This window comes from Camelus dromedarius, chromosome 12, assembly GCF_036321535.1.
Source record: "Camelus dromedarius isolate mCamDro1 chromosome 12, mCamDro1.pat, whole genome shotgun sequence".
Lineage (NCBI taxonomy): Eukaryota > Metazoa > Chordata > Mammalia > Artiodactyla > Camelidae > Camelus > Camelus dromedarius.
Genome location: NC_087447.1, coordinates 46113311 through 46138851, shown reverse-complemented (window position 1 = coordinate 46138851; position 25541 = coordinate 46113311). Strand labels below are relative to the sequence as shown.

Genomic DNA, 25541 nt, shown 5'->3' with positions numbered 1-25541 from the left:
CACGGAAGTAACTATTAATCTATGACCCTGCCTTCTGGCCCACTGATGAATCCACTCAACTTGGGTCATGTGCTCATACCTGGACCAGAGTCCTCCAGTCAAAGTGGATTCCAGTTTACCTGAGGAGATATGAACTTGGGATCACGGATGGTGGCCATTTTCCCACACATCAATTTGGAAAGAGAAATCTGTTCTACAACAAGAGAAGCAGATTAGCAAAATGGGATGAAGAAACTGAGTCTCTGGTTCGCCCGTTCCAATTCATTTTGAACACCTAGGTACATCCATTCTGTTCTATAAGAAACATCTCTACATCCTTTTAATAGACCCACTATTGCTAAGCTGGCTGGAGTCAGTATACTAATAACCAGCTTTCTGTTTCTAAGCAACAGAAGCAAAGGCAATGTGAGTTTGGTTTTGAACATCTTTCTCTTTGCTTCTTAGTCCTGCTTGTGCAATTTTACTACAAGATACGAAACAGATCAAATATAACACAGGTATTTCTTCTTTTGGACACCTCTAAGGAAGTATGCCCTGGGATGAAAAGGTTAAGAGAGAACAATAACAATCCTGAAGCTGAAATATCACTGCTCTTCTCCAAGTCATCAGTTATTTCAATGGTTTCTGTTTTTATTTTCCCCTTTCAGAAAGTCTTACACGGACTATTCAGTATACATTAAAAGAAAAAGATTTCATAGTAAGAGATAACATGTATTTGACTCTGATACATTTGAAAATCTTAATAAAAGACAATCTACTAAGTGTTGATAGCAAGCTACTGTTTCTAAGTCTTAATATCTCCTTTCTACTGATGGGGAAAACATGCTAATTTGTAGAAGGTATTAAAGATTAAATACAATAATGAATAAAAGTACATAATGCAACATCTGATTTACTGTATATACTTTAAAAATATACCCAATAAATTCCTAATTCCATAATTTTAAGAGGGTAGTCCTAGGCACCACCAAAACTATAGTCCTGTGTATGTCAGTATTCATGTAGTAACTGTTCCAAAGAGAGCTGCTGCTCAACGACTTAGCATCTATACTTTTTGCTAATCTTGATATTATTTACCTACCTTGAATGTATTCTACTTCTGAATATCAGAGAAGTAGGAATCAGCCTCTAACAATCAGATAATGATGCAATGAGTTCCTAGAGTAGTAAAAAGAAATTCTCCTCCCCTTACAACCCCACAACACAAAACCAAATCAAGATCACGAGATGGTTAAGTCTATTTGATAAGATTTCCATTTTGACAAGTCACGCTATTCTTTCTCCACGAGCAACCCAATGAATTGGCTGTGTTCATTAAGTCAAAGAATATTAGACACCTTAAAGAATCTGATGGAAAGTGACAAAGGGATAGTCCAGCCTGCACCCAAAAGAGATTTCGTCCCAGCATTTCCATCAGAAGGCCATCCTGCCAGCTGTTTCATTCACAATGGTATTCAATGAAACTAGCTGGGACCCACCGTTGATACTCACATATCGAACTACATACTTCCCAAAGTGGACTGGTTCCCTTTCATGGCTATCCCAAAAAGAAAACCCTGGACTTGTCCCGACACATTCAGATACGAACCCTGCCCTATCACATGAAGCACTGTGTGCTCGTTTGACTAGAGCCTGGGACCCACAGGAGATGCTCAGATTACAACCAGTTCTGCTTGAAAATAAGGAAGGCTGGATTTCCTTGGGGAGTAGTGAACCCAAGAATTTGCCCTCTGTCTCCACCTTCTGCAGAATGCAAGCATTTTACCCTTTGAAGGGCCTTTCCCCTCAAGGCTCAGGCATTGCACCCCTCGGTTTGTCCACCAGTAAAACAAGGACGGGCAAAGCTCATCCTTCCCTCATCACACCCAGCTGGAGCTACAACCCTAGGCACTCCAGAGAATTCTATCCTCCACCTGCCTCCAGGGCATTCTCCCTTCCACTCGGTTACCTGCCTCTTCCCTTTCCAGACCACTTTTGTAATTATCTATCAAATCAGTTTTTGAATAGGGTTAAAATTAAGTAGCATCCAGTCTTTCATGCCCCTACGAAGCAAGAGGATCTGATTTTTGTTTTGATTCTAGGCATACGGATGAAAGTTCCTTCACTTAACTTTTCACATACACACACAAACACACACACACAATATGCTAGACTGGGGTTACAATGGTGAACCAGACAAATGAGGCCCTTGCTTTCACAGAGTTCTTAGAAGGGAATTCTAAGCAACCCCCTTAGAGAAAGGGGTTTTTCATACACTTAAGACCTTAAGCTCTTCTTGCCTGGTCTTAAAGATCAGGCATTATGATAACATATAATGTGTTTAACCTTTTAATTCTTCTAACAAGTAATCATAGCACCCAAATCAGCTTATAAATGTAAAAACAAAATAAAACAAACAAGAAAGCAACCCAAAGAGCATATTACAAATGAAGCCATTCCATTCCTTAATTCATTCTAGGTTAGAATGAATTTATCACCTAATAATCCTTTTTCTAGGAATCTTCCAAGATTTGTCCTAATAAATAACCAAAGTACAAGAACAACACTGATTCGGCCCCTAGCCCCTCTGGTAAGTGTCCATGGATATAACTGGAAGCATGCCCTAATTTCTCAAGTCTATACACACTTCCCCAGGGAGTTCCCACCACACAAAGACATACGGTCCCTCTAACGTAGGTCAGCTCAACCCTTTGCCAAGACCAGGTCTGTGACTTACCAGTTCATTCCTCTTCTACGGCTAATGTTCAAAGAGCAACTTGGAAGCCTGGTGGGCAGGAGTTTATTTCTCCATTTTGGCCTGTTTTCACCTCCTTCATTTGTGAACAACCAACACAATTAAGGTAGAAAGACAATTTTTGCTATTCTTTGTTACAGGAATTATTTCCCTTCTGCCTGTATCTACTTTGCTGCCCAATCCTAACTCACCAGTCACTACCTTCAAGCTGAAACTACATCGGAGAATCACGGTGACAGTATGTGAAGTGTACATTGTAGCCCCTCACTATAGGCAAAACCAATACTTCTCATATGCTTGCCTTACAGTTTGTTTCCAACGCAATCATTCCCACATCATACTCTTAAGACTTGCAATGAATTATTTCTACCACACACAACAGTCACTCTAAAGGGTCCAGACATAGTCTTAATTCCTTTTCCTTATAATATATGGCTTTTTGTGCTGGGTCCTAATCTTTCTCCCTACACTTCCCTGCTGCTTTCCTCCTTCTGTCACAGATTTAGAGAAGAGAAAGGTAGAATATTATGTAGTTACCAGAACCAGGAGGATTCCCTTGGTGACATACAAAGACCCAAACATTAGCCCAAAGAGCTCGTGGGTGAGCCTTCCTTTCCGTGCGTTTGTTTTACACTTTTCTTGTTATCATTTTCATTGTCACAGTCGCTGCTCAAAAACAAAACACATATAATAGATGCACAATACATCACTGTGGCCTGGAGTTTGCCAGGGCATGGGCATCTCTGTCTCAAGGGCTCCAGACTGTCAGGAGAGGCCCTAAGAAACTAAGGCAGTGCTGCAAAGATGCTGGAACAAGGCAAGATGGGAAGGTCACCTAGGCAAAAATCCCCAGCCTGCCTTCCCTGTCCCTGAGCAAGGAACAAAAGCATGGCATGGACCTGAGATCTTCACCACGATCCCACGAGGTAGGCGAGTATACAGTTACTATACCCATTCTCCCATTGAGGACACTTTAAATGTTTCAAACGCAGGAGTGATCCAGACCTGAATGTAATGAATAATACGCAGACATGTGACCTGAGAAGCGAGTTTGTCAATTTTGCTTCATTTGAATATGTATAATCCTTACACTCTTCTTCCCACGGCTTTGTGAGACGTATCAGGCTGCACTAAGGCCATTCAGTTTATCCATCCATGAAGTGAAAATGGAAACAAGGCTCACAGGTTTTCTGGTCCTGACATTTAGAGAAAAGGGCATGACCAGGTCAGGTCTCCTTAGAGTCTGAGGGTGACTTGCCCAGCCGCTGCTCAGAGAGGGGACGGCCACTGGGGTGGTCTGGGCAATGGGTGACGCCGTTCTCTAGCTGGGAGGACAGAAAGCTGGGGTCAGATGTGGGGGCTCAAAGGCATCAGACCTCACTGAGGCATCCTCCTGCTGGTACCCGCATAGCAGCCAGCTCTGGATACGGACATTATGTGTTTGGCTCGTTGGTAAACCCTATCCAACAGGTTTCCTGAAGACTGGATCCACTTCATCGTCCTCATGACTGAATTATGGCACTGACGGGGATGGGGAGGAGGGGCAGGAGCGGCAGAAAGAACCGCCCTGATCCTCACCATAAGCACCTCAGGGGTGTGATGCTGTTTTGCTGAGTCTTGGCTTTTTCACACGAGTGGTTTGGTGGGAGACTTTGCCCCAGGAGCAGCAGAGCACTGGGTCAGGCAGAGGAATCCCTGGATTCCAGGCTCGGCTCAGTTCAAGAGGACCCTTGTCAGGGGCAGGGCCCTCCAAGCCCCCTGTGGGCCAGGCACAATTCCAAGGCCCCTGGCTAGGATAGGGGGCTCTTAGTCCTCCCCATCCAGGGAGCAGATGGCCAGAGGAGCGGTGTTGTTGGCTCCGATGCTATAGCAAGGACTGAAATAGGGCAGGAGGCGCCCAGGGAAGGGATAGTGGGGGAAGGTGAAAATGTGAGAGCCGTTGTCAGTCACATTGTAGAAGGAGATATCGTGGGCCTCGTAGTCCAGGAAGACTCCCACCCGGCGGGGCGGGACGGGCAGGGACAGGAGCGGGTACTCATCGGTGCCTGCCCGGTACTCAGTGCCCTTCCTCAGCCTAATCACCCAGAAGCCATAGTGGGGGGACAGATAGACCACCTCCTTCCGGTCTACATTTTCCTTACACACACCCAGGCCCCATTCGGACCTGTCTCCCACCTCCACCTCCCAGTAGTGTCGGCCCGAGGAGATGCACTGACTGCCCAGGACGATATTGTAGCGGTAAAACCTCTCAGGATTGTCGGGCAGTTTCTGCTTGGTGTCTCCGTAGCGCACGCATTTTCGGTCCTCAGACACGATGAGGCGAGAATAGGCAGTGTCTGGATCCAGGCGCACGTCCGCTAAGGAAAAAGACTGTGGTTGGTCCCCTGGCCCAGAACCAGGGGGCCTGGGTGAGGTCTCTGCTGGGCAGGGCACTCAGAGGTATGGAACCATTTTGGTCCTTCAGGAGGGGTCCCCCCACTGCTCATCACAGTCCCGCCCAGCACTCTTTACCTGCATATGTCTTCAGGATCTCTCTTAGCCCCAGCACGCGGCAGTCCGTCTTCAGCTCCAGTGAGACCGGCTCTGGTCGCTGCAGGCTCCAAGACTTGCTCCTGATAGAGAGGGGGAGGCCTTGGGGCCATAAGTCCTGGCTCTGCACATGGGCCTTCCCTTAGCACAGGGAGGAGGGTTTTGGCCAGGGCCACAGTCAGTGAGTTGCCCTCCCCAGCAACACCAGGCAAAGCAGAGACATGAGGATTATTTGATTGAGCTGGACGATTTGTGACACAGAGAACATTCACATCCCTAGGCCACGGGGAGGATGGGATGTGAATTTGACTCTGGGAGAGGAAGAGGTGTACCACGGAGGAGAACAGCTGATACACAGACTTAGAAGCTACATCCGCAGTCTTTTCCCTTCTTGGGCCATCTACTTGAAGCCATACATTTTACAACTTTACCTGAAATTCTTATTGGTAATGCCTGAAATGAATCTGGCCAAGTACACAGAAGAAAAGAGAAAGATGTTCAAAGCTTCCTTAGCCAATACAATGGAAGAGGGAGAAGACTGTGGACCAGCACTCACTTTTCTATAGGTACTTAGTCTATGTTCCTTCCCCACTTCTGGCTCCGGCCAGGCCCCACTATCCCTTAGAGGGCTGTCTAGGGGCTCCAAAGATGGGAACATACCTGGTTAAGACTTCCTGAATACCCTAGAAAGAGAAAAAGAAATGCAGCACATGAGTATGCTTGTTCCTCAGAGGGAGACACAGAGCTCTGGGAGGGGGTTTCTCTAAGGGAAAGGCAGGCAGAGAGCCAGGCTGGAGAGAAGGCATGCAGAGGTAGAGGGGGAGAAGCCTAGAGAGGGGTGCAGGGCAGGCTGAGCTCTAGCTGGACTGGCCAACTTCAGGCTCCATCTCACTCTCTGGCCAGAGGGGAGGGACTGGTATGATGCCAGAGCTGCCTAAACACTGCCCCATCCACGAGGCCACAACTGCAATGGGCCAGGCCACGCACCCAACCAGGGGTAGCGGAACAGCTGGCATTACAGTGGGTGTGGGGGCTATGTCTGGCGGGCAAAGTGCTGATCCTCTCTCTAGAGTCCCGGGCCATCTTCAGCTCTGGCTCAGTGTTCCTGGGAAAACCTCTCCTCACCTGCAGCATCCAGCGGACAGGCCTCTGGGACCTCTCCTCCAGCTCCGTGATCATCTTCCACAGGACCCGGCTCTGCCGGATGAGCGCATTGTGATTCGACTCCAGTTTCTGCATGGTCTCCCCTTCCTCCTGCTCTAGGCTGGCCAGAGCTGCAGCCGCCTCCACCTCCAGCCGCCGTCCTGGTGGCTGTTTTTTCTTTAGTAACCGCTGATATTTCTCAAACTCCCACATGATACTCTGCTTTCGGGTTTCCACCTGTACCTACAGAACCAAGATCAGAAATTGGCACAGATACTGTTCGTGCAAGGGCCCCCCAGGAGCGAGGACAGTGGCACGTGCATATACACACACTCTGAATGTTGTGCTGCCCACTGTGGGCCAGGTACTGCACGGGCAAACACAAAAGATACTATTTCCTTACCTTCCTGCTCCCACAGCTTCAGTACAGGCTTCTGGGTCCCTACTACTAGCTCTTACTGACCGCAGCAGGGCCCAGGATATTAGCTTGGTACTTACTCTATGCTCTAGACTATCTTCCATTTTCAAACAATATATTCTATTTTCAGAACACTGACAAGAAGCGTTATACTTTAAGCTTGTAAAACAGTTTAACAACTAGACTGTTAGATGCTTTTGCCTCTTCCTAGTATTATATCAGCCCAACATGTTTTAGACTGGTTTAGTGTTATCTTCGATTGGTCAAAAGTTCTGACAGTTTGATAGTTATGGGCCTTGAGTTTATTTCCCGGATGATTTTTCCAATACTTTAGTAACACCACTGTGAGCTAGAGCATACACGAGGTGTGCACTTCTCCTTTCTCATGCGTGAGGACGTAAGCCCAGAGTTGTCCCCACGTCACGGTCAAGAAGCTGAACTAAGTGGCTCCAGGGCCTGCGTAAGGCAGCACATCTGGTAGAGAAAGCTGGCGCGAGGACCCCAGGCTCTCTGACCTCAGGCCCCACACTGCCTCTCAGAGGTGAGGAAGCCATCCTGGGCCACCTCCAAGACAACAAAGGACCACAGAGACTCCTTCTCCCAGGTGGCAACCTGCCTTCCAGTTGGCAGTCCGCTTCCTCTCACTGACTTCCAGCTTCCAGGCCTCTTCTTGCTCCTTCCTCAGATGTTCCAGAGCCTCATGCAGTTTCCACTGAAAGAGATAAAAACCTCATGAGGCCACCTGGATGGAGAGCCAGGCTTCCAAGCATTGGTAGGTGATGGGAAAACAAGAATCCCTCAGGCAATGAGCCAGGATGAACGATGGAAGAAATGGGAATGTCACAGAGGGAGCGGATTCCTGTCCAGATAACATCCAAGGTCTCTTCACCTGAGAATCAGTTCAACTCCCACAGCCTCTGACTGTTTGTAAAGTAGAAGAAAAGCTCTGTTTCCAACCCTGCCAGAAAACTACCTTGGACTTTCCTATCCAAGCCTCTTTTTATCCTTATCTGCCTTGTTATCCTATGACCTCCTAAAACCTTGTTATTCAAAGCGTGATCCACGTGGGTCAGCAGTATCAGCATCACCTGGGGGCTTGTTAGAAAAGCAGACTCTCGGGCCTCACCCCAGACCTCCTGAATCAGAATCTGAATTTTAGCAAGACCCTCAGGTGGCCCATATGCACATTAAAGGTGAGAAGCACCATCCTAGATACTAACGCAGAAGATTACTACTGGAAAGCATAAAGTATTCTCATAACAATAACCATTTTATCAAAGATTCATCAAGAAAACTGACCTATCCAAAGTCACTCAGCTAGTAAATGGCCGGGCTGTGACTTAACCCAGCTCTTTAACTCTTAGGCCTATGCTGTACTGCCTCCATATTCTAATAATCCCAAAATAAAATGAGTAAGTAAATAATTTTAGTATTTCAGAAATTCTTCTCACATAGGAAAACAGCTAATTTCCTCCTAATCTCAACTTCAAGAGAGAAAATTAAGACCAGTACTGGATCAATGGATCACAGAATTATTGGGATGATTCAGATAAAGACACTCAGCATGGACACTGGAGGAAAGAACAAGTTAGAAGTTGCTGAGGGTACCTCGAAAAAAGGAGCAGCAGGTGTCAGAGATGGCTCCTCACCACCTCTTCCAATAAATAAAAGCTAGGGAGAGGAGAAAGAACACCTGCCAAAGAGCAGGAAGACCCGAGTCCTAGCCTTCGATCTTCCTTTGACTAACTTAACCTAAAGTCAGAAAGGACCCTACAACATTAGATTGGACACTATCACTCAATCCTAAACGACTCAGCCACAGTTCCTTCTAGCTCTAAAGCCAATAATTGTGATCTCACATTTCTAAGCCCTACTTTTGTCTATAAAATGAGTTTAAAATGACTCACCTGATGTCGAGTGATTAGCTGTGGCACTGCTAGGAGTCTGCAGGTTCTGACATGCACCACTTTGATGACCTCATCCAGGGCACCCAGAACCCCAGCTAAACCAAACTGCTCTCCCACAAATTCTCAGTACAGAAAGCAAGTTTGGGTTAGGCATTAAGGCATGCTGGGACTGGGGGTGAGGTGTGGAAATGGGAGGGAAGGAAGTCAAAGGAGGTCATTCATGCAAGGAGAGGTGTGGCTCACTGTTATCAGGCAGGCCCCCAGAGCTGGGGATGTGAGAAGCCAAGGGAGTTAGTTCTCATTTTGTCTCTGGGGCTCCAGTCAAATTCTTGATCTAGACATAGCCAAGTGAGGGGCAGGGGAAGAGTCCAGCGGGGCTGGCCTCCATTTCCCACCTTGTAATCCCAGGCGACATCCTCCATGGGCATGACACTGTGGGCCTCATGCTCAGGGGACCGGCTGCAGGCTTCGCACAGGATCAGGCCATCTTCTTTGCAGAACATCCTCAGGTGCTCCCCATGGGGTTCACACATGTCGCCCTTCAGCCCCATCCCTGGATGCAGCCCTAGCCGACGGACTTTTTCTACAACATTGGCCAGCTGCCAATTAGGCCGCAGGTTCCTTGGCTGGACGGGAGCCCGGCAGAGGGGACACGAGTAACCCCAGTTCTGGGATTCTCCTGGGACCTCCCAGAGCCCAGAGAGACAGCCGTGGCAGAAGCTGTGGCCACAGTCAATGCTCACGGGCTCCTTCAGGAAGGTCATGCAGATGGGACAGGCCACTTCTTCCACAACGGCTTCCACCAGTGCTGCGGGATCCATGGCTCCCCACCACACTCTCCTTAGAATGTGAATAAAACCAGGTGGAGGCAGTGAACGCTGAGAAGAGGAGAAAAGGGAGCTATTCAAGGAATACTTAGTGACTGAAAAAAATAACTTCCTCATTTGGACCCTTTATTGACCTTGTTTAATAATAAGCACTGGCCTTCCCAACTGAAGTTCTGACTGGGTCATGCTACTCACACCACAGAAGGGACATCTTGGGATGTCCGAGCGTTGGGATGCTGGGAGGTCTGTTTTCATTCACCTGGTCACCTCTGACTCTCCTCTGGGTTTGTTCACCAGACCATTCTTATTCTACCTCCACATGCTCGCCAAACCAGCACTGGTCTGTTTAAGAGAACTTACCCATGTGGTATTTCAGTACCCAAAATAAGGCCAGAAATACCCCCAGCCTCACTCTCTAGCATGTTTCTATGTCTATGTACATACTTCAAGGTGCAGAAAAGGTAATATGCTGGAAGCCCACTGCCTCTATGTTCAGTTTGCTTTCTCGTGATGCACACTCCAGTGTAAGGTATAAGGGAACCAGCAATATCTTCTCCACCCCCTGTAAACCTCTGCAGTGATACTCACTAACATGCCAAGACACTTTCCTCAGGGATATGTTAGTAGTAGACATGAACAAACATCACTTGGAAGATAAAACAAAGGTCATCTGATGTTAATTAAACCCATATTTATGAATTCACTACCGCAAGAAGCTTGAGATTTCTGCCAGGGCCACAAGTGTGGACACAGAACTTGAATGATCAACGGCAGGCTCTTGGCACAGTTTTTATGTGTTCACCTTGTAAGTCTGTTACCAGTCAGTAAAGGGAAAAGCCAAGACGGTCTTAGTCACTGTTGTATCCTCGGCACCTAAATGGTTGCTGTCATGCAGTTATTGCTGCATACATATTTGCTGAATGAATAAATCAGCTAGACAGAGAAAATAGTTTCTAAATCCAAAATGTTTTTATAACGTGTTAGGGAATTGACAGCGTATTATGCATTAATAATAATACCAAGCACTCCTTGAGTAGACTATAAGTCAGGCACTGCTCTGAGCATTTTACATGGACTGACTCAATTTATTTTACAGAAACCATTATTCTATTGTTCTCATTTTACAGGTGCTTGGTCCTGGGCTCCACAATTCTATCTCAGGCAAAGTACTTCACCTCTTTAGCTTTCTTTTTCTTTTTAAATTTTATTTTCTATTGAAGTGTACAGTTGATTTACAATGTTATTTTCAGGTGTACAGCAAAGCGATCCAGTTATACATATACATAATACGTATTTTTTCAGATTCTTTTCCATTATAGCCTATTACAAGAAATTGAATATAGTTCCCTGTGCTACATAGTAGGTCCTTGTTTATCTATTTTATAATAGCAGTATGTATCAGTCAGTCCCAAACACCCAATTTATCCCTCCCCAATACTTTCCACTTTGGTAATCAGTCTCCCCATCCTACATGACCGTGAGTTCACTTCTTAACCTCCCTAGCTTTAAGGTATAATAACAATTCAAGAGGGGAGGGAAATCATTGTGGCTTAGGGTAATCCAGTAAGGCTGCCTGAAGGAAGTGGGACGGTTCAGTAGATTTTGCAGGACTCTCCGTTATAGGCCATTAGCAGGCCCTGCCTCCTCACTGGCCTCCCTGCCTCCTGTTTTTCCTCCTTCCACTGTCACTACCAAACTGTAGGATCCAGTACCCTAAAACCTTGTTTTGCTAAATCACTAACGTACTGAAGAGCCTATCCTGCTTCCCTGGCACGCAGTCCAGTAGGAAGGTCTCTCTTCACCCTGAAACAGCCCAGTCAAGCAAACAGAGACACTTCCACACTTCCCTGCAGCCCCCATGTCCACTCATTCCACCCCACGTGGATTCCTGCTGTTCTCCCAGTTTGAAATGACTTCTCCACCTTCCTGCTCTTAAAGTCATTTGACATGTATGTGTTTACTGTCCTACTTTTCAGAGTACAAGTTTCATGAGTGGCATTGTCTACTTTGTTCACTACCATATCTAAGGGCAAAAACAGTACCTCAAATATTTTTGAAGACATGAGAGATAACGGAAATGTTGAAGTCCAGCTGATAGGTTGGATGTGGAAAAAATGTCAATACCTTCGTCTAATACGGAGCTACCAACTGAAGCTGACACAATAGAAGCTGATATCTATGGTTTAAAGCTATAAAGATCAACAAAAGAATGAAAACTGCTATTGAAAATGGAAAGATGGTGGCAGTAGGGAAGTGGGGTAAAGAAATACAAAAATGTTGAGTCAAGAAATGCTATGGAAGAGTTTGGGGTTTTCTTGGGCATGAGCCACCCGTCCCTGCAATAAACCTTTCTCTGCTCCCTCCTCAAAAAATAAAACTTGCGATGGAAGCATATTATTTAGATTTAGTAGGGCCATAAAAAGCTCTAAACATGAGAAAATGAAAAGCGGTAGCCCCTGCAAAAAAGGATTTAGGGTCGGGTAGCAATTGCCTTATTTTTATCATACACAAATTACTTCGGCAAAACTTTAAATATTAAACGTTTAATTGCTCCTGCCCTGCATTTGGCAGAGTGGAGAGCCCTCTAAGAAAGACAGTTGCGGAGTAAAGGACAGAGCCTGGAAGAGACGCCAGAGTGGCCTGAGTGGGAAGAGGGAAGGTGGTGACCTCCGGCGTTCGGGAGCTGAGGGGGTGGTAACCTCCGGTCACATGACGCCCGGCAGTGCCTGAGGGCAGCGCGCGGGTGAGGGCTGAGTAATAAGCTTGGCCGCCAGCAGGACTTCTGAATTCCGAAGGGGCACAACTGTATACCCACCTCCCTCCTCAGCCGGCACTAGCGCCCCGAAGCGGAAACTGAAAACGGAGACGCCCGGTTCCCACGGCCGAGTGTCCGCAGCATCCGAAGCGGCGAGCCCAGCCAGCGCGGCACTTACCGCCGGCCAGGAGACGAAGACCCCAGCCGCCAGCCGCTCCTCCACCTCAATCCACAGGCTCCGAGGCCCCGCCCACAGGGCCAGAGCCAATGAGCGGCCCGCCCTGCCGGCGGCGTCTTTGTGGGAGCAACCAGTCACAGACAGGGACCGGGAAGTCCCTAGCCAATCGGAGCGGGGGACCGGGCTCCACGCACCTCTAGGCTGGGCGGCTCGTTTTCTCTGTTCGGTTTTTCTGGACCCTTACCGTACTCAGAGTTTTTTAAACTGTAAAAGGGCACAGGAGTCAGTTGAGGACGGGTCGAAGGATTGAGGCTCCTGGGTGAGGCCGCTCAGGCCCTGCATTAGCAGAGGCCCAGCTGGCTCCAGGCCCGGGGAACTCCTTGCTTCTCACACTTCCGCTCTGGATGACTAGTGGCTCTTGTGGGCGAACCTTTCCCTTCCGGGTGGTAGAGCCGGACGTAATGCTGCTCATTTGACAGTTTTCCACATTAAACTCAGCAGCGTGTGAGACCAGCCATGTCTGGTTCTGTGACCCAAATTAGCGAAGGGCTGGGGACTCAAATTCAGTGGACTCTGCAGTTACCTGCAAGATGAGCGACCTCTCCTGGCTCTAGGCTGCAGATAGTGGTTTCTCATTAAAAAACCCCGAGTTTTCCTGGCGAGCTCCTATCCTTCAAAGCTTCAGCAGGCAACTTCTCATCACTATTGCCACAACCCCCTTTAGAGTTAGAAGCAGATACTGGGAACTGGAAGCAGAAGTGGAATTCCTGGTCAGAAACTGCTATAGAAACTGAAAAGCAAAACACCCCCCCCGCCACCCCCCCCCCCCAAAACAAGGGGTACTCATCCCTCGCCCAAATGCACAGAGACATGTACACACACACAAACTGCAAAAGGCAGTGATTTGGGTTTTTCTTTGTACTGCCTGCACCATGTCCTTTTTCTGGTACTTAGGTGTTTACTAAACACTGAATAAGCAAATAAAGGCACATCCCGCCTGTATGGAAAACAACCAGGAAATCCTCCAACTGAAGCCCAGTTCCAAATGATTTCCCTGTGGGGACTGATATTTTTTGGATCCTCATGCCAATGTCAGGGCCCAGGCCATGGCTAAAATTCTGAAGGGTGAGGTCCAGAAAATTTCTGAAACAAATGGGGCCAGGAGCAAAGAAAAAAGGAAAGAGGTAGCTGAGGGCTGAGCTGTACCCTGTGCCTCACCTGGATCTGGAGAAATGGCTGCCCTAAAGAAATAGTAAACGGATTAATTGAAACAAGCCTCTTTAACATTTACTGAGCATTAACTTTGTGCATTTTGTGCTGGGTGCTGGGATTACAACTATGGGCCACAGAGCTCTGCTCCTAAGGAACTCAAAATCAAGTTGGTTATACAGTTGGTCCTTGAACATTGTGGGGTTAGGGACACCAACCTCTGCACAGTAAAAACTCTCCGTATAACTTTTCACTCCTCCAAAACCTTAATTATTAGTAACCTACAGTTGACCCCAAGCTTTAACAGTAACATAAGCAGTCTATTAACACATATTTTGTATGTTTTAAACACTGTATTCTTATAGTAGAGAAAAGAAAATGTTATTAAGACAGTTATAAGGAAGAGAAAATATATTTACAGTACTGTACTGTACTTATTGATATTATAAGTTATGTATTCTATTTACAAGATGTATCATCTGCCTGTCAGTACCTACATCAATATTGTCTTATATGACATGAAACACTGTAGGTGTTATATGTATTGTTAACCTTAGATGTAAAAAATAGATAATATGAAAAGAAATTCATATTTACTTATAGGTATACAATTTATGCATTGATAATGATCAGCAATATGATTACTCTATGGTCACAGTGTAATTGATATGATTGCTTCACCATAACCTAGCCTATACACTAATGAATGAATCATTATAAAATTTTATGGCATATAGAATTACAGTCATATTAATAATATAGTATTGGAGACATTGTTACATTTTTAAAAGAACCACTTACCTGTGATCATAGGCTGTTACGCAGTTTTTTCAGTTATGAGAGAAAGAGAGATACTGTATGGTAATGTAGTTCTTTGGAAGCAAAGATAAACTAGTAAGAAAACTAACACATTTTTAATTTTATATTAAATATAAATCACTTTATGCCTATGTAAGGATAGGCTAGTATCTACATATAATTTATGCATTCATGATGTACTTTTTCTTATTTTTTTCAATATTTTCACTCTCTTGGGGTGTTTTGTTTGCTGTGAGAGGCAGACAGGTGTGTCCAGGTGAGGTTCTGTCTTAGATACATCCCATGGCTGTAACTGCAGACCCCAACCCTCTGCCTGAATCCAGGATGGACCAGGACAACAAGCTGAATGGCTAACTATGGGATGGTGTCTACCTGCACTAGGGGAGCGGAGTGGCACTCAAAGGAGAAACAAGGACTGGGAGCTGGGTGGGGGGCAGGGGAGGAGGTGAGGAAGTAGGGCTAAGAAAGGGGTAGGAGCTGGTACAAACCCTGGGGCCTGACTTTGTGGACGGAGACTAGGAACTGGCCGTGTTGCGTGCCATACACCCTGCTGAAAGACCTCCCTCCCCGCGTTGGCCTTTCTCTCTCTCTCTCTCTCTCTCTCTCTCTCTCTCTCTCTCTCTCTCCCTCTCTCTCTCTCTCTCTCTCTCTCTCTCTCTCTCTCTCTCTCTCTCTCTCTCTCTCTCTCTCTCGACATGTGAGCCACAGCCTCAAGGAGTTTCATACAATCTTAGGCCCAAACTTTGAAGGGGAGGAGATAGCTTCCTGTGGTAGTGACTTGGCAGTAAGAAGAAAAAACCTGTGAGGGTGTAAGGAGGAGGCTAGGAGGAGCGCAGCTCAGACCACGGGTAGTTGCCCTCCTTCAGCTCAAAAGTCTCTTCCTGGAACTCTTATAATGGAGGTTAATACCCTCTGTTCTTCCAGTATTTTAGGCTGTCTTCAGTTCTAGAAGGCAACTCATGATATCGATAAATACCTCACTGGAATCCAAGTAGCAGAATTTAGGGCCTCCCTCTTCCATCCCCTCAATGGCAGCCCAAGGAAGAGAAAGGAAATCCCAGCTCAGGGCAGCAAAGCCACAGGCCTTTGCTAATACTCTCACTTAGGCGAGGGGAGGGAGTCAGGGATGGAGGGTGAGGTGAGTCTAAAAAATAAGACCTAGAATTCTCGTGGAGAAGGAGAGGCTTTTAGGAAGTATTCCTGGACTGTTGACTTTACTCCATCTGCTCCACCCCTTCCTTTCCTTCATTCTGGAATGCCTGTCTTTGCCCTCCATGTGTCTTACCTTTTCTTATGCAAGTCTCATGCAAGAAGTATGCATGGTCAACTTGAGAGATTCTTCCAAAATGTTGTGCAGAAAGACAACGAGTACTCTTTTTCTACTCAGTTTCTGGTTTTGTTGTTATTATTGTTGTGTTTTACACCTGGGGGACTTAGGGATTCAAGAAAATACTCCTATCTCTTCCCCGTCTTGCTTCAGAACCAACCATAAAATTTGCACACTCTCATTATCATTATTATTAATTCCAATAATTCTTTTTTGCTTGCACACTGCTTTCCTTCTGTAGCAATCTGTTCTTGTTTTAACACAACAGGATTTTCTCAGTTCTCAATGATGCTACAATTTTTTTTATCTAAGGTCTCTCATTTCTGCCCTGTTTTTTACTGGGCCATTTGATCTTATTTCTCATATTTGTTTCCCTTTTTCAAGCTCTGATATTTTCCACATTAGTTGCTTCCCTTTGTTTTTTCATGGTTATGAATGATGGTTTGACAAATTACTGTTTTTATCTGATGTAGGTTCTCACAGAGCTCTGCCTCCTTCTCAGTGAATAGTAGATTGGGCCTCTTCTTAGGAAGGTTATAAAGAATGACACAGGTGAGCTGGCCAGCCCACTCTTGAGCAAGAAGTGGGTGTAAGGAAACAGAACTTTCATTTGAGGAAGTGAAATAATGCTAGTGTAGGACCATACTGAAGGACAGTTGGTGCGTCATGAGATGGGGCTGGGGAATTGTGATCATAAAGTTCATATAATTCAGGCCCTCCTAAGCTAAGAATTTGAGTATGTCCCTGGTCAGAGTTTTCTGCTATTGACTGTTTAAATATTCTGTTTATATTGACTGTTTTCTTCCTTATTTCTTGTGAAAAATATTGAAACAAAAATATAGGGATATACCATTATTTTAAAAGTCATACCACGGTTCACAGTACTCAGTGAGATAATATCCTTATTACTGTAACAAGTGAAAAAATACTTGAAAAGTTCCCATGAAAAATCTTCATTCAAAATTGGGGCCAACTTGGTGCTTGATGTTGCAACCAAAAATGTAAGGAAACTTTCCCTTAAACTGGACCTCAACTGAAGTAACAGAACTGTGAGTTACGAACGAACATCAATGAGAGGATAAATAACTTCTGCACTAAGAGTGAATGAAAGACGACTCTGTAAACCTCCTTTTTTAAATGTACACATCAGTGTCCACCCCACTACAGAAATAGGAGGATAAGATCTGCTCAGAATTATGAGAATAAATAATCTCATAATGTTGAAGACATTAAATGAAACAAAGGGAAAAAAAGTAAAGTGAATCCATCAAAATTAGGGCTTAGGAAAGATCTTCCTAAGGAAGTATTGTTTAGAGAGATACCTGAAGACTAAGAATGAATAAAAACAGGGAGTAGGATGAGTATTTTTACCATGGGGGAAGATTACGTGAAAACTGAAGGTTGAGACATAGGCACGTTGAAGCAGTGGGATAATTTCAGTGCGTCTGGGACTTGTCATGCAAAAAGGGAGGTAGATGTCTGAAGATGAGGATGCAGAGGTGCACTGAGATGGCACATGGAGGCTCTATGAGCTGGGTGAGGGAGTGTGAACGTCAACCTTTCTAAAGCTAATAGGAAGATGCTATAAACTAACTTGTGTTTGGAAGATCACACTGGCCACAGTGTGGACAATGAATTGGTAGGAAAGATCTTCAATGAGGCTGACTGGTAAGTAAGCTCTTCTGATGACCTATGAAAGAGATTATCTGGGCTTGGACTGGAGTAAAGGCAGAGGAGATGGAGAAAAAAAAGTCTGATTCATGAGACATCAGTGAGTTAAAATAAAGAGGACTTGGTGACTAGTTGTGACCAAAGACGTGGGTAAGAGAGAGAGGGAGAGAAGGCAGAGATGACGACTTCTAGGTTTCTGGCTTGGGCAACAGTCATTTCTGTGACAGGGAACAGAACATGCAGATTACGGGCATAGACTGGGGATCAGAGATATGAACTTAGTTGGAGGCATTGAGTTTGAGGTGCCTGAGGGATGCATAAATGATAATGTCCAACAGACATTACCATGTCTGGGTTTCAAGATATTGGTCTGGCCTGTTTGGGTGATGGAAGTTCTGGGAGCAGCTGAGATTTCTCATGGTTACTACACAGAGGTAGAAGGACAGAGGGTCTACCTGGGTCACAGCCTTGAAGAGCTCCACCAGGAATGTGGGAAGTAAAAGACAGGGAGCCTCTCTACTAATTCCATCCCGTTGACACTTGTGTTCAATCTCTTCATGCTCCAAAATACAAATTTTTAAAAACTCTCCTTAGACCTACCAATTCTTCATGGATTGCCCATTTCACTCCTTCTCTTCACATATAAATTTCTTTAAAAAGTGGTCTACATCCACTTTCTCCATTTCTTCCTAACCCACTCACCCTTCACTCTGCTGCATTCAAGATTCCATTCCCACCAACCCACCTCAACAGTTCTTCCCAAGGTAACCAGTGACCTTGTGTTTGTTTTCAGCCCTCCTACTACTTGATGTCTCAGCATCCTTCTGCACTGCTGCCCGCTCTTCCTTCCCTGTGTATTTTCCTCCTCTGGCTGTTGCAGCACCATCTCAACTGGATTCCCTCCTATTTCACCGGCTCTTCCAGTGGTTTTGAGCAATAATAATGAACACAAACATTCACTGGAGAATTTCTAGCATCTCATTTTACTTTTCACATCAAACGGAGGCTAAGGATGGTCAGACCATTAGTAAGTGGTTGGGCCAGGATTTGGACAGAAGTCTGTTTCCTGACAGAGCTACATTTAAACAACCACTCTACACTATCTCATTTGTGGGGACAGGGTACAGGGACAGGAGAGCTATGATTAGTAGCCCCAGGAAGGAAGGGCTGGCTTGTTAGGGAGAGGAGAGAACACTAAGGGGCCATAGCGCAGTGGCAGGAGCTCAGATTCAAGGTCAGTTAGGTCTTTGGTTCCCTAACCTCAGAGCCATTGCCCAAATTCCTTCAATTCTCCCATATTACCACAAGGGGGCAGCATCAAGAAGCGAGAGGCAGTGCCTGAGCATAGCGCTGCATCCCCTTGGCTAATGCGTGCGGAGAGTGAGCAGAGTATTCAAGTCTGAGCGCACGCTTTTAGGTGCGCACCCACGCCTCCACTCCAGTAGCTCCTTTCTTCCAGTGTTGGTCATCCCTCTTCTCCATGGCACTCCCCTTCCTTCTAGTCTCCTGTGCTGGCCCTAGAATACTAACAGAGTACAGCCCCCCTGGGTAGGGGTCGGAGCTCAGCTGTCCTTGGGCGCCTGAGCGGAGCGGTGCTCCCAGGGAGCCTGAAGTAGTTCACTGTTCATCACCTTTCACGCTCCCTAGGGTCCTCAGAGAAGCTATATAAGGGCAGCTGCCTTGGGCGGAGGCACTGTTGGAGAGTATGCCAGGCTCAGCCCAGGGTGGGGAGGGAACAGGAGAGGAGGGCAGCCTTGCCCATGGCCTGGGAAGCTTGCGGAGGCTCAGGCAGGGAGGGCGCATTGCATAAGGAAGCCTGGCCTTTGCTCAGCCAGCCTGGTTGCTTGGAGATGTCCGCCAGCGTGCATTCATCCTGATGACCGCGTCTGATTTCAGACCTTGTTCAGTGACCTACCCAAAGAGGAATTTCTTCAAACCGCTGTAAGGCTCATTCTAAACTTTGTCTAAGCCCTTGTGCCAGGAAAGGCTCCCCAGTTCCAGCTTCCAACCCTTCACGGAAAAAACAAGGCAAGGGGAATTAATTTACCCAGAGAAAAATACACGTGTGTGCTGGTGGTGGTGGTGGCGATTGACAAGGAAGAAACAAACTGAGAATCTGGGCTGCAAAGTTGAAGTTGGAGCCACCCTGGGAATGACTTTGAATGCAGACTGTGGAATTCCAATTTGATCTTGAAGGCTGTGGGAGTCACCTGTACCTTGCTAAACAGGAGCCTGACATGTTTCGTTCTGCTGTTTAGATGGCAGCATATGGGGAAGGTGAATTGAAATATCTGGGTTTGGAAGCAGGGAGGTGAGTTAGGAAGTTCTTTTCATAATGAGAGCAGAGTGGATGGTAGAATGAGGTTGGGAGGGAGGCAGGGTGTGTTAAACAAAAGGAGAGGCCATAACAGATTACTCGAGAAAACAAAATCACAGTGGAGGTGACAGAGCAGAAAAATCAAAATGAGACTAGCTACTCTGACTGCATGACGTGGGCAACCCAGTGGTACCATTCGGAGGGCTCCTATTTGGGACAAGATGAGTGTGAGGCCACAAGCTATTCAAGCAGAAGTATGAAGAGGCAGCAGGCTGTATGAGTTCGGATCTCAGGAGAGAGGCTTAGCACAGAGTAGTCTGTGTAGAGAAAGGATGTTTAGCCTGGGTGTTCTGTGCTTACAAGGGAGGGTAGTGGCGGAAGGAGGATGTGCCTGTGCACACCGGCTGGCACTGGCTGCAGCACAGACTGATTTTCTTTCCATGTCTAAGCTGCATCTGGTTTCCATGTCACACCCCAGCCAGGTACAATCTGGGACTGTCTCTCACGTGGCCTTGAGAGATCCCAATGAAAGATTATGTTCTGTTCTTCACTGGGGGCTGGAAATGTTAGTCTTTCTTTATTCCTACCTCCCCATCTCATGGAACACCAGAACAGCTTTTCCAGGACAGCTTTCCCCAAATTTCTCCGATTAGAAAAAAATCTAGTAAACAATCTTATGGTTTCTGGGGGAAAGGAGGTGGGAAGGGATAAATCTGGGAGTTCGAGATTTGCAAATATTAACTACTGTAGATAAAGATAGATAAAAAATAAATTTCTTCTGTATAGCATAGGGAACTATATTCAATATAATAACCTTTAATGAGAAAGAATATGAAAACAAATATATGTATGTATATGTATGACTGGGACATCATGCTGTACACCAGAAACTGGCACATTGTAACTGACCATACTTCAATTGAAAAAAAAAATCACCTAGAGAGAAGGGATTTACTGTCTCAACTAGATTTCTGGACCCCATCTCTGGAAAATCTGATTCTCTGAGCCTGGAGTAGGACTGTGGAGACAGTGTTTTCAATGACTGTTTCAAATGATTCTATCAAGGAAGTTTGAGAAGTGGTACTCAGGCTGAAACACAAACCTGTCTGTTGAAATCTAGTCTAAGCCCCTGTTTCCTGCCCTAAACTTGGATCAGAGTGGGTCTTAAAGGCAACCACAGACTGAGCCTCAAACTCTGGACTCAGAAGGATCCTAACCCCAACATGAGCTAGAAAATCTGGGGTTTGGGAGGTTCTGTGCAAGCCTGGCGGCTCTGGTTTAGAATTGGCCAGGAGCTGTGCCTGTGGTCAGCAACATCAGCTCTGGAAATAAAGAGCTGCTACACGTATGTTCTGAGTGTTCTGAGTGGGCTTCACACACTGAGAGTCACGGGACCCCCAGGGAGATGCGTCTACGGAGAATCAGAGCAGAAAGAGCCTGGAGTTCAGAATGACCAGTACTTAGTCTTTCTATTTTCTGCCATCGCTGTTTCAGCCCCCTGTCTTGATAAGTCCTTTCTCTCCTCCGAGCCATGACTGAGTGATATTTCTCCTCTTCCCTTTCATAGACTGTGGACTTGGGATGCAGAAGCCTCAGCTCTTGGGTCCTATCATGGCCACATCAAATGTAACTCTGGTCCATCCAGCCTATTTCCTGCTGGTGGGCATTCCTGGCCTGGGTCCTAACATACACTTTTGGCTGGCCTTCCCACTGTGTTGTATGTATGCCTTGGCGACCCTGGGCAACCTGGCCATTGTCCTCATCATCCGTGTGGAAAGGCGCCTGCATGAGCCCATGTACCTCTTCCTGGCCATGCTTTCCACCATTGACCTGGTGCTCTCCTCTGTCACCATGCCCAAGATGGCCAGCCTCTTCCTGACGGGCATCCAGGAGATTGAGTTCAACATCTGTCTGGCCCAGATGTTCCTTATCCATGCTCTGTCAGCCATGGAGTCCGCCATCCTGCTGGCCATGGCATTTGACCGCTTTGTGGCCATCTGCCTCCCACTGTGGCATGCTGCTGTGCTCACAGGGCCCACGGTCGCCAAGATCGGACTTGCTGCCCTGACCAGAGGGTTTGTATTCTTTTTCCCTCTGCCCTTCATCCTGAAGCGGTTGTCGTACTGCCAAAGGCACACTGTCACACACTCCTTTTGTCTGCACCAAGATATCATGAAGCTGTCCTGTACTGACACCACGGTCAACGTGGTGTATGGACTTTTCATCATCCTCTCAGTCATGGGCGTCGACGCCCTCTTCATTGGCTTCTCCTATGTCCTCATCCTGAGGGCTGTGTTGGAGCTGTCCTCCCGGGGGGCAGCACTCAAAGCTTTCAACACCTGCGTCTCACATCTGTGTGCTGTGTTGGTTTTCTACGTGCCCCTCATCGGGCTCTCTGTGGTGCACAGGCTGGGTGGCCCCACCTCCCTGCTCCACGTGATTATGGCTAACATCTATCTACTGCTACCCCCCGTGATTAACCCTATAGTCTATGGAGCCAAAACCAAGGAGATTCGTTCACGGGTCCTCCATGTATTCTCACAGGATGGCAGGTGAGCAGGATAACCTCCCTAGTGTCCTCAAACCCTAAGAAAGACGGCAGGACTCAGTCCTGTTGAATGTCTTGGTGACTGGACCATCCAACCCACTGGGCTGTCTGCTCCCAGTTATCTAAGTAGACCTTAGATATCTATCTCCAGGAATGTATCAGTACAGAAGAGCTCATGACCCAGTCTGGACAGGACATCTTGGAGAAGGATCATCCTAGTCTCTCTGCCACGGTGGCCTTGACTTACTCCTCTCTCCCAGCTGGAAAATCCATGTAATTTGACATAAGAAGGCTGTACATGCCACACCCTACGATTCATATCAATTTTGATGTGTGATTCTAATTATTTTGCTCCCATGTATCCATGTCAGTGAGTCTGTGTTAGCTATAAAGCTTCTTTCTTGGACCCCAAAGTGGTTACACAGTCATTTTTAGGGGTTAATGAAAGTATCTGGGTGGTAGTAATGGGAAGGAGGGGACGGAGTCTATAGCAGGAAAAGAGACAGCACACATGAAATGTTGACATTTCTGCGTGCATGTGGGTGTATTTATGTGGAATCTGCCAGTACACATCTTTTGTGGTTCTACTGGAGACTGTTTTCCCACAAGTGTAATATTTACCCTGATTGTGTCTGCGAGTATGTAGGTATCTTTATGTGACTATATGTGACTTTTAGTGTGTGTGGGAGTGCACACAGAATGTGCCAGTTGTGTTTTGGTCTGTGTAGTAGCTGTGTCCCGGCATGTATGTTTCATGAATAATGTCCCTGATTGCTATTGTTTTCTACCTACAGTTCTTCAATGTGAACATTTTTGACCTAACAGATTCTAAGTGCTAGAAGTTAAGTGAGTACACCTGGAGGGAGAGGCCCTGGAGGTGCCAGAACCCTTGCTGTGTCTTGTATTGGTCTCCCCACTCCCTACTACCCCCTCATCCTTGTTCATTGCTCCCCATAGGGATTAAAAGAAACTCTCTAAAATCGAGGACACCTGAGTGTTTTTGGTAGAACAGCAAAAAAGGAAAGGCAGAGGGAAAGATACTGTGACCTGCTGTTGAGGCAGGAGACCAGGAATTTAGGGAGGTCAGAACCTTCGGAAAACAAAAGCTGTGATGTTGTAAAGCTTACACACTATGAACATCCTTTGTAGATTGCAAAGTGTTGTAAATGTGCAAGAAATGATCATATTCATGGTTGTCTCATTGCACAACTTTAGGAAACACCATCTACATCATGGTCTATGTAAATGGTGCTCCCATATTGTGCAGGGCAGCACCCATTTGGCCATGCCTGGATGTCCAGACTTATTGTGATTAATTAAAACAACTCTCTATCTCTTAAAAAAATGTTTTCATAAAGCTTCAGATAAGTTGAAATTTATTTTCCTGTACTGGTGTCTGATTTGCAAATGATGCTCAAATTTACAAATGAAATTCAAAGAAAGCACAACATTGCCAAGAAGTTCCTTTAGACATGGTTGATGACTGTATCAGTGAAAGAGACACTGTGGGGTTGGAATTAGATGCAGTCTAGGTTAGGATCACTAGCTTTGATACCTGAGCAGGTTACTTTGCACCTCAGCAATTTTGGGAACTGTAAGTGCTATAAAACAAATACAATGTAGCTCCCATTGGGTGGTTGCCGGGATTAAGTAGGATAATAGGTGTGAAAACACGTGGAAAATAAAAAGCGATAAATAAATGTTGGTGGCAGGGAGGAGGGTATAGCTCAAGTGGCAAAGCACATGCTTAGCAAGCATGAGGTCGGGGGTTCAATTCCCAGTACCTCCATTAAAAAAATTAAATAAATAAACCAAATTACCTCCCCACTTACCAATAAAAAGGGCTTCCCCTAGGCTCCTACAGTCTCTGTGCTTCCCTCTGTCATAAGCCTTAAAGCTGTGTATTCCTACGGGATGTTTATTCCTTGGTCATAGGGCATAAACAGTTTTACGACAGCTGTCTATCTTTCATCATAGAACTGAAATATCTGTATGATGGTTGTCTGTCTCCTTGAGGACAAGAAGTAGGTATCTTTGTCTCTGGGACCTGACGTATAAGGTGCTCAATGTCTGTTTGGCTGGGGCTTCTCAGAGAGGAGAGGCTGAGTGGGTTCCGGTTCATTGTCGATGAACACATTCACTTATCCCCTCACCAAAATGATCCCCCGCCTCCTGTCCACCCTCATCTGTTGTTCCTGTCTCTACACATCATAGTCCTTAGTTTGACTGTGCTATTTTATGAAGTCCACAAAGTACTTTCCCCAGCTCTTAATGATCACCTGTGATCTAAAACTAGCATTAGACTGCAGACAATGCTTGGTTAATTATTCCTCACCACTGAGGCAATATCCTTCTGTATTCTCTACTCAATGCCTGTGAATCTTGAAGTTTCCCAGTCTGGCTGGTGGGAACAGTCGCTATCCCTGCCCTACGTGAACACTGGGTGGTGCTACCTCTAATCTTTCCAGGTGGCTCTTTCCCCAGCTTCAGGGAGCTTGTTCACAGGCACGTGCTGCTCAGTTCTCAGCTGGATTCTGGCGGAGGGCCCTCTATGTACCTCTGGAGTCTCTCTCTGGGTAGAGAGACTACCTCCCATACTCTGCCTTCAAATCCTAGCTAGCTGGAACTTCCTGGACTCTCAGCTCCACATCCTTAGCTTATGGTGTGCTCTGGCCTCTGCCTGGGTTCTCCTTCCCTGGGCTGCTGCGTGGACACGCTGTCCAGGCAGTAAGCTGGGGAAACCCCAGGATTCTCCTCATGTGTTTCCCATAACTCAGAGCTCATTGTCCTTCACTGCTTGATATCCTGTATCTTGCAAATCATTGTTTTATATATATTATCCATAAAAACATTTTTTTTACGGCTTCAAACTCTCTAACTCAATAGGAGATTGAGGGAGGCGGCACAGATGGCTCAAGAGTGATGGCGTTGAGTGTCAGGCTGCAGGTTGACAGGCACATGCAGGTCTTGTAATCACTAGTTTTGATGCGGTCTGAGTTGAAATGGCCCGATTTGACATTAATCTAATTTTGTGAGGCCGTGATAACCACTGCACTATGAAACGACATTGTCTAATTTTGGATAGCTTATGTCAGCATGCCGTGTGTTGTGAATTTAAAGCTTATAGTTGTGAAACTGGTCATTAAAAAATAGAGAGAA

At 46.1% G+C, this 25541-nt stretch overlaps 2 protein-coding genes across 4 annotated transcripts; one reads left to right on the top strand and one right to left on the bottom strand.

Moving 5' to 3' along the window:
* Window positions 1-609: 609 nt before the first annotated feature.
* Window positions 610-12576, bottom strand: TRIM68 (tripartite motif containing 68). Of its 3 annotated transcripts, XM_010990611.3 has the most exons (8): window positions 12374-12556; window positions 9127-9609; window positions 7441-7536; window positions 6389-6649; window positions 5924-5946; window positions 5246-5346; window positions 4910-5091; window positions 610-4059 (listed from the first exon to the last, which is right to left on the bottom strand). In XM_010990611.3, the coding sequence occupies exons 2-8, from the start codon at window positions 9550-9552 to the stop codon at window positions 3961-3963; spliced, it is 1188 nt and encodes a 395-aa protein (XP_010988913.1). In that variant the 5' UTR covers window positions 9553-9609; window positions 12374-12556; the 3' UTR covers window positions 610-3960. The 3 variants fall into 3 exon arrangements, with proteins under 3 accessions (XP_010988913.1, XP_031316053.1, XP_010988912.1); XM_031460193.2 differs by having other exon boundaries at window positions 610-5091; window positions 12492-12576; XM_010990610.3 differs by having other exon boundaries at window positions 610-5091.
* An 8839-nt stretch (window positions 12577-21415) lies between these two features.
* Window positions 21416-22390, top strand: LOC105097979 (olfactory receptor 51D1). The gene has a single exon (XM_010990609.2). The coding sequence runs from the start codon at window positions 21416-21418 to the stop codon at window positions 22388-22390; it is 975 nt and encodes a 324-aa protein (XP_010988911.2).
* Window positions 22391-25541: the final 3151 nt, after the last annotated feature.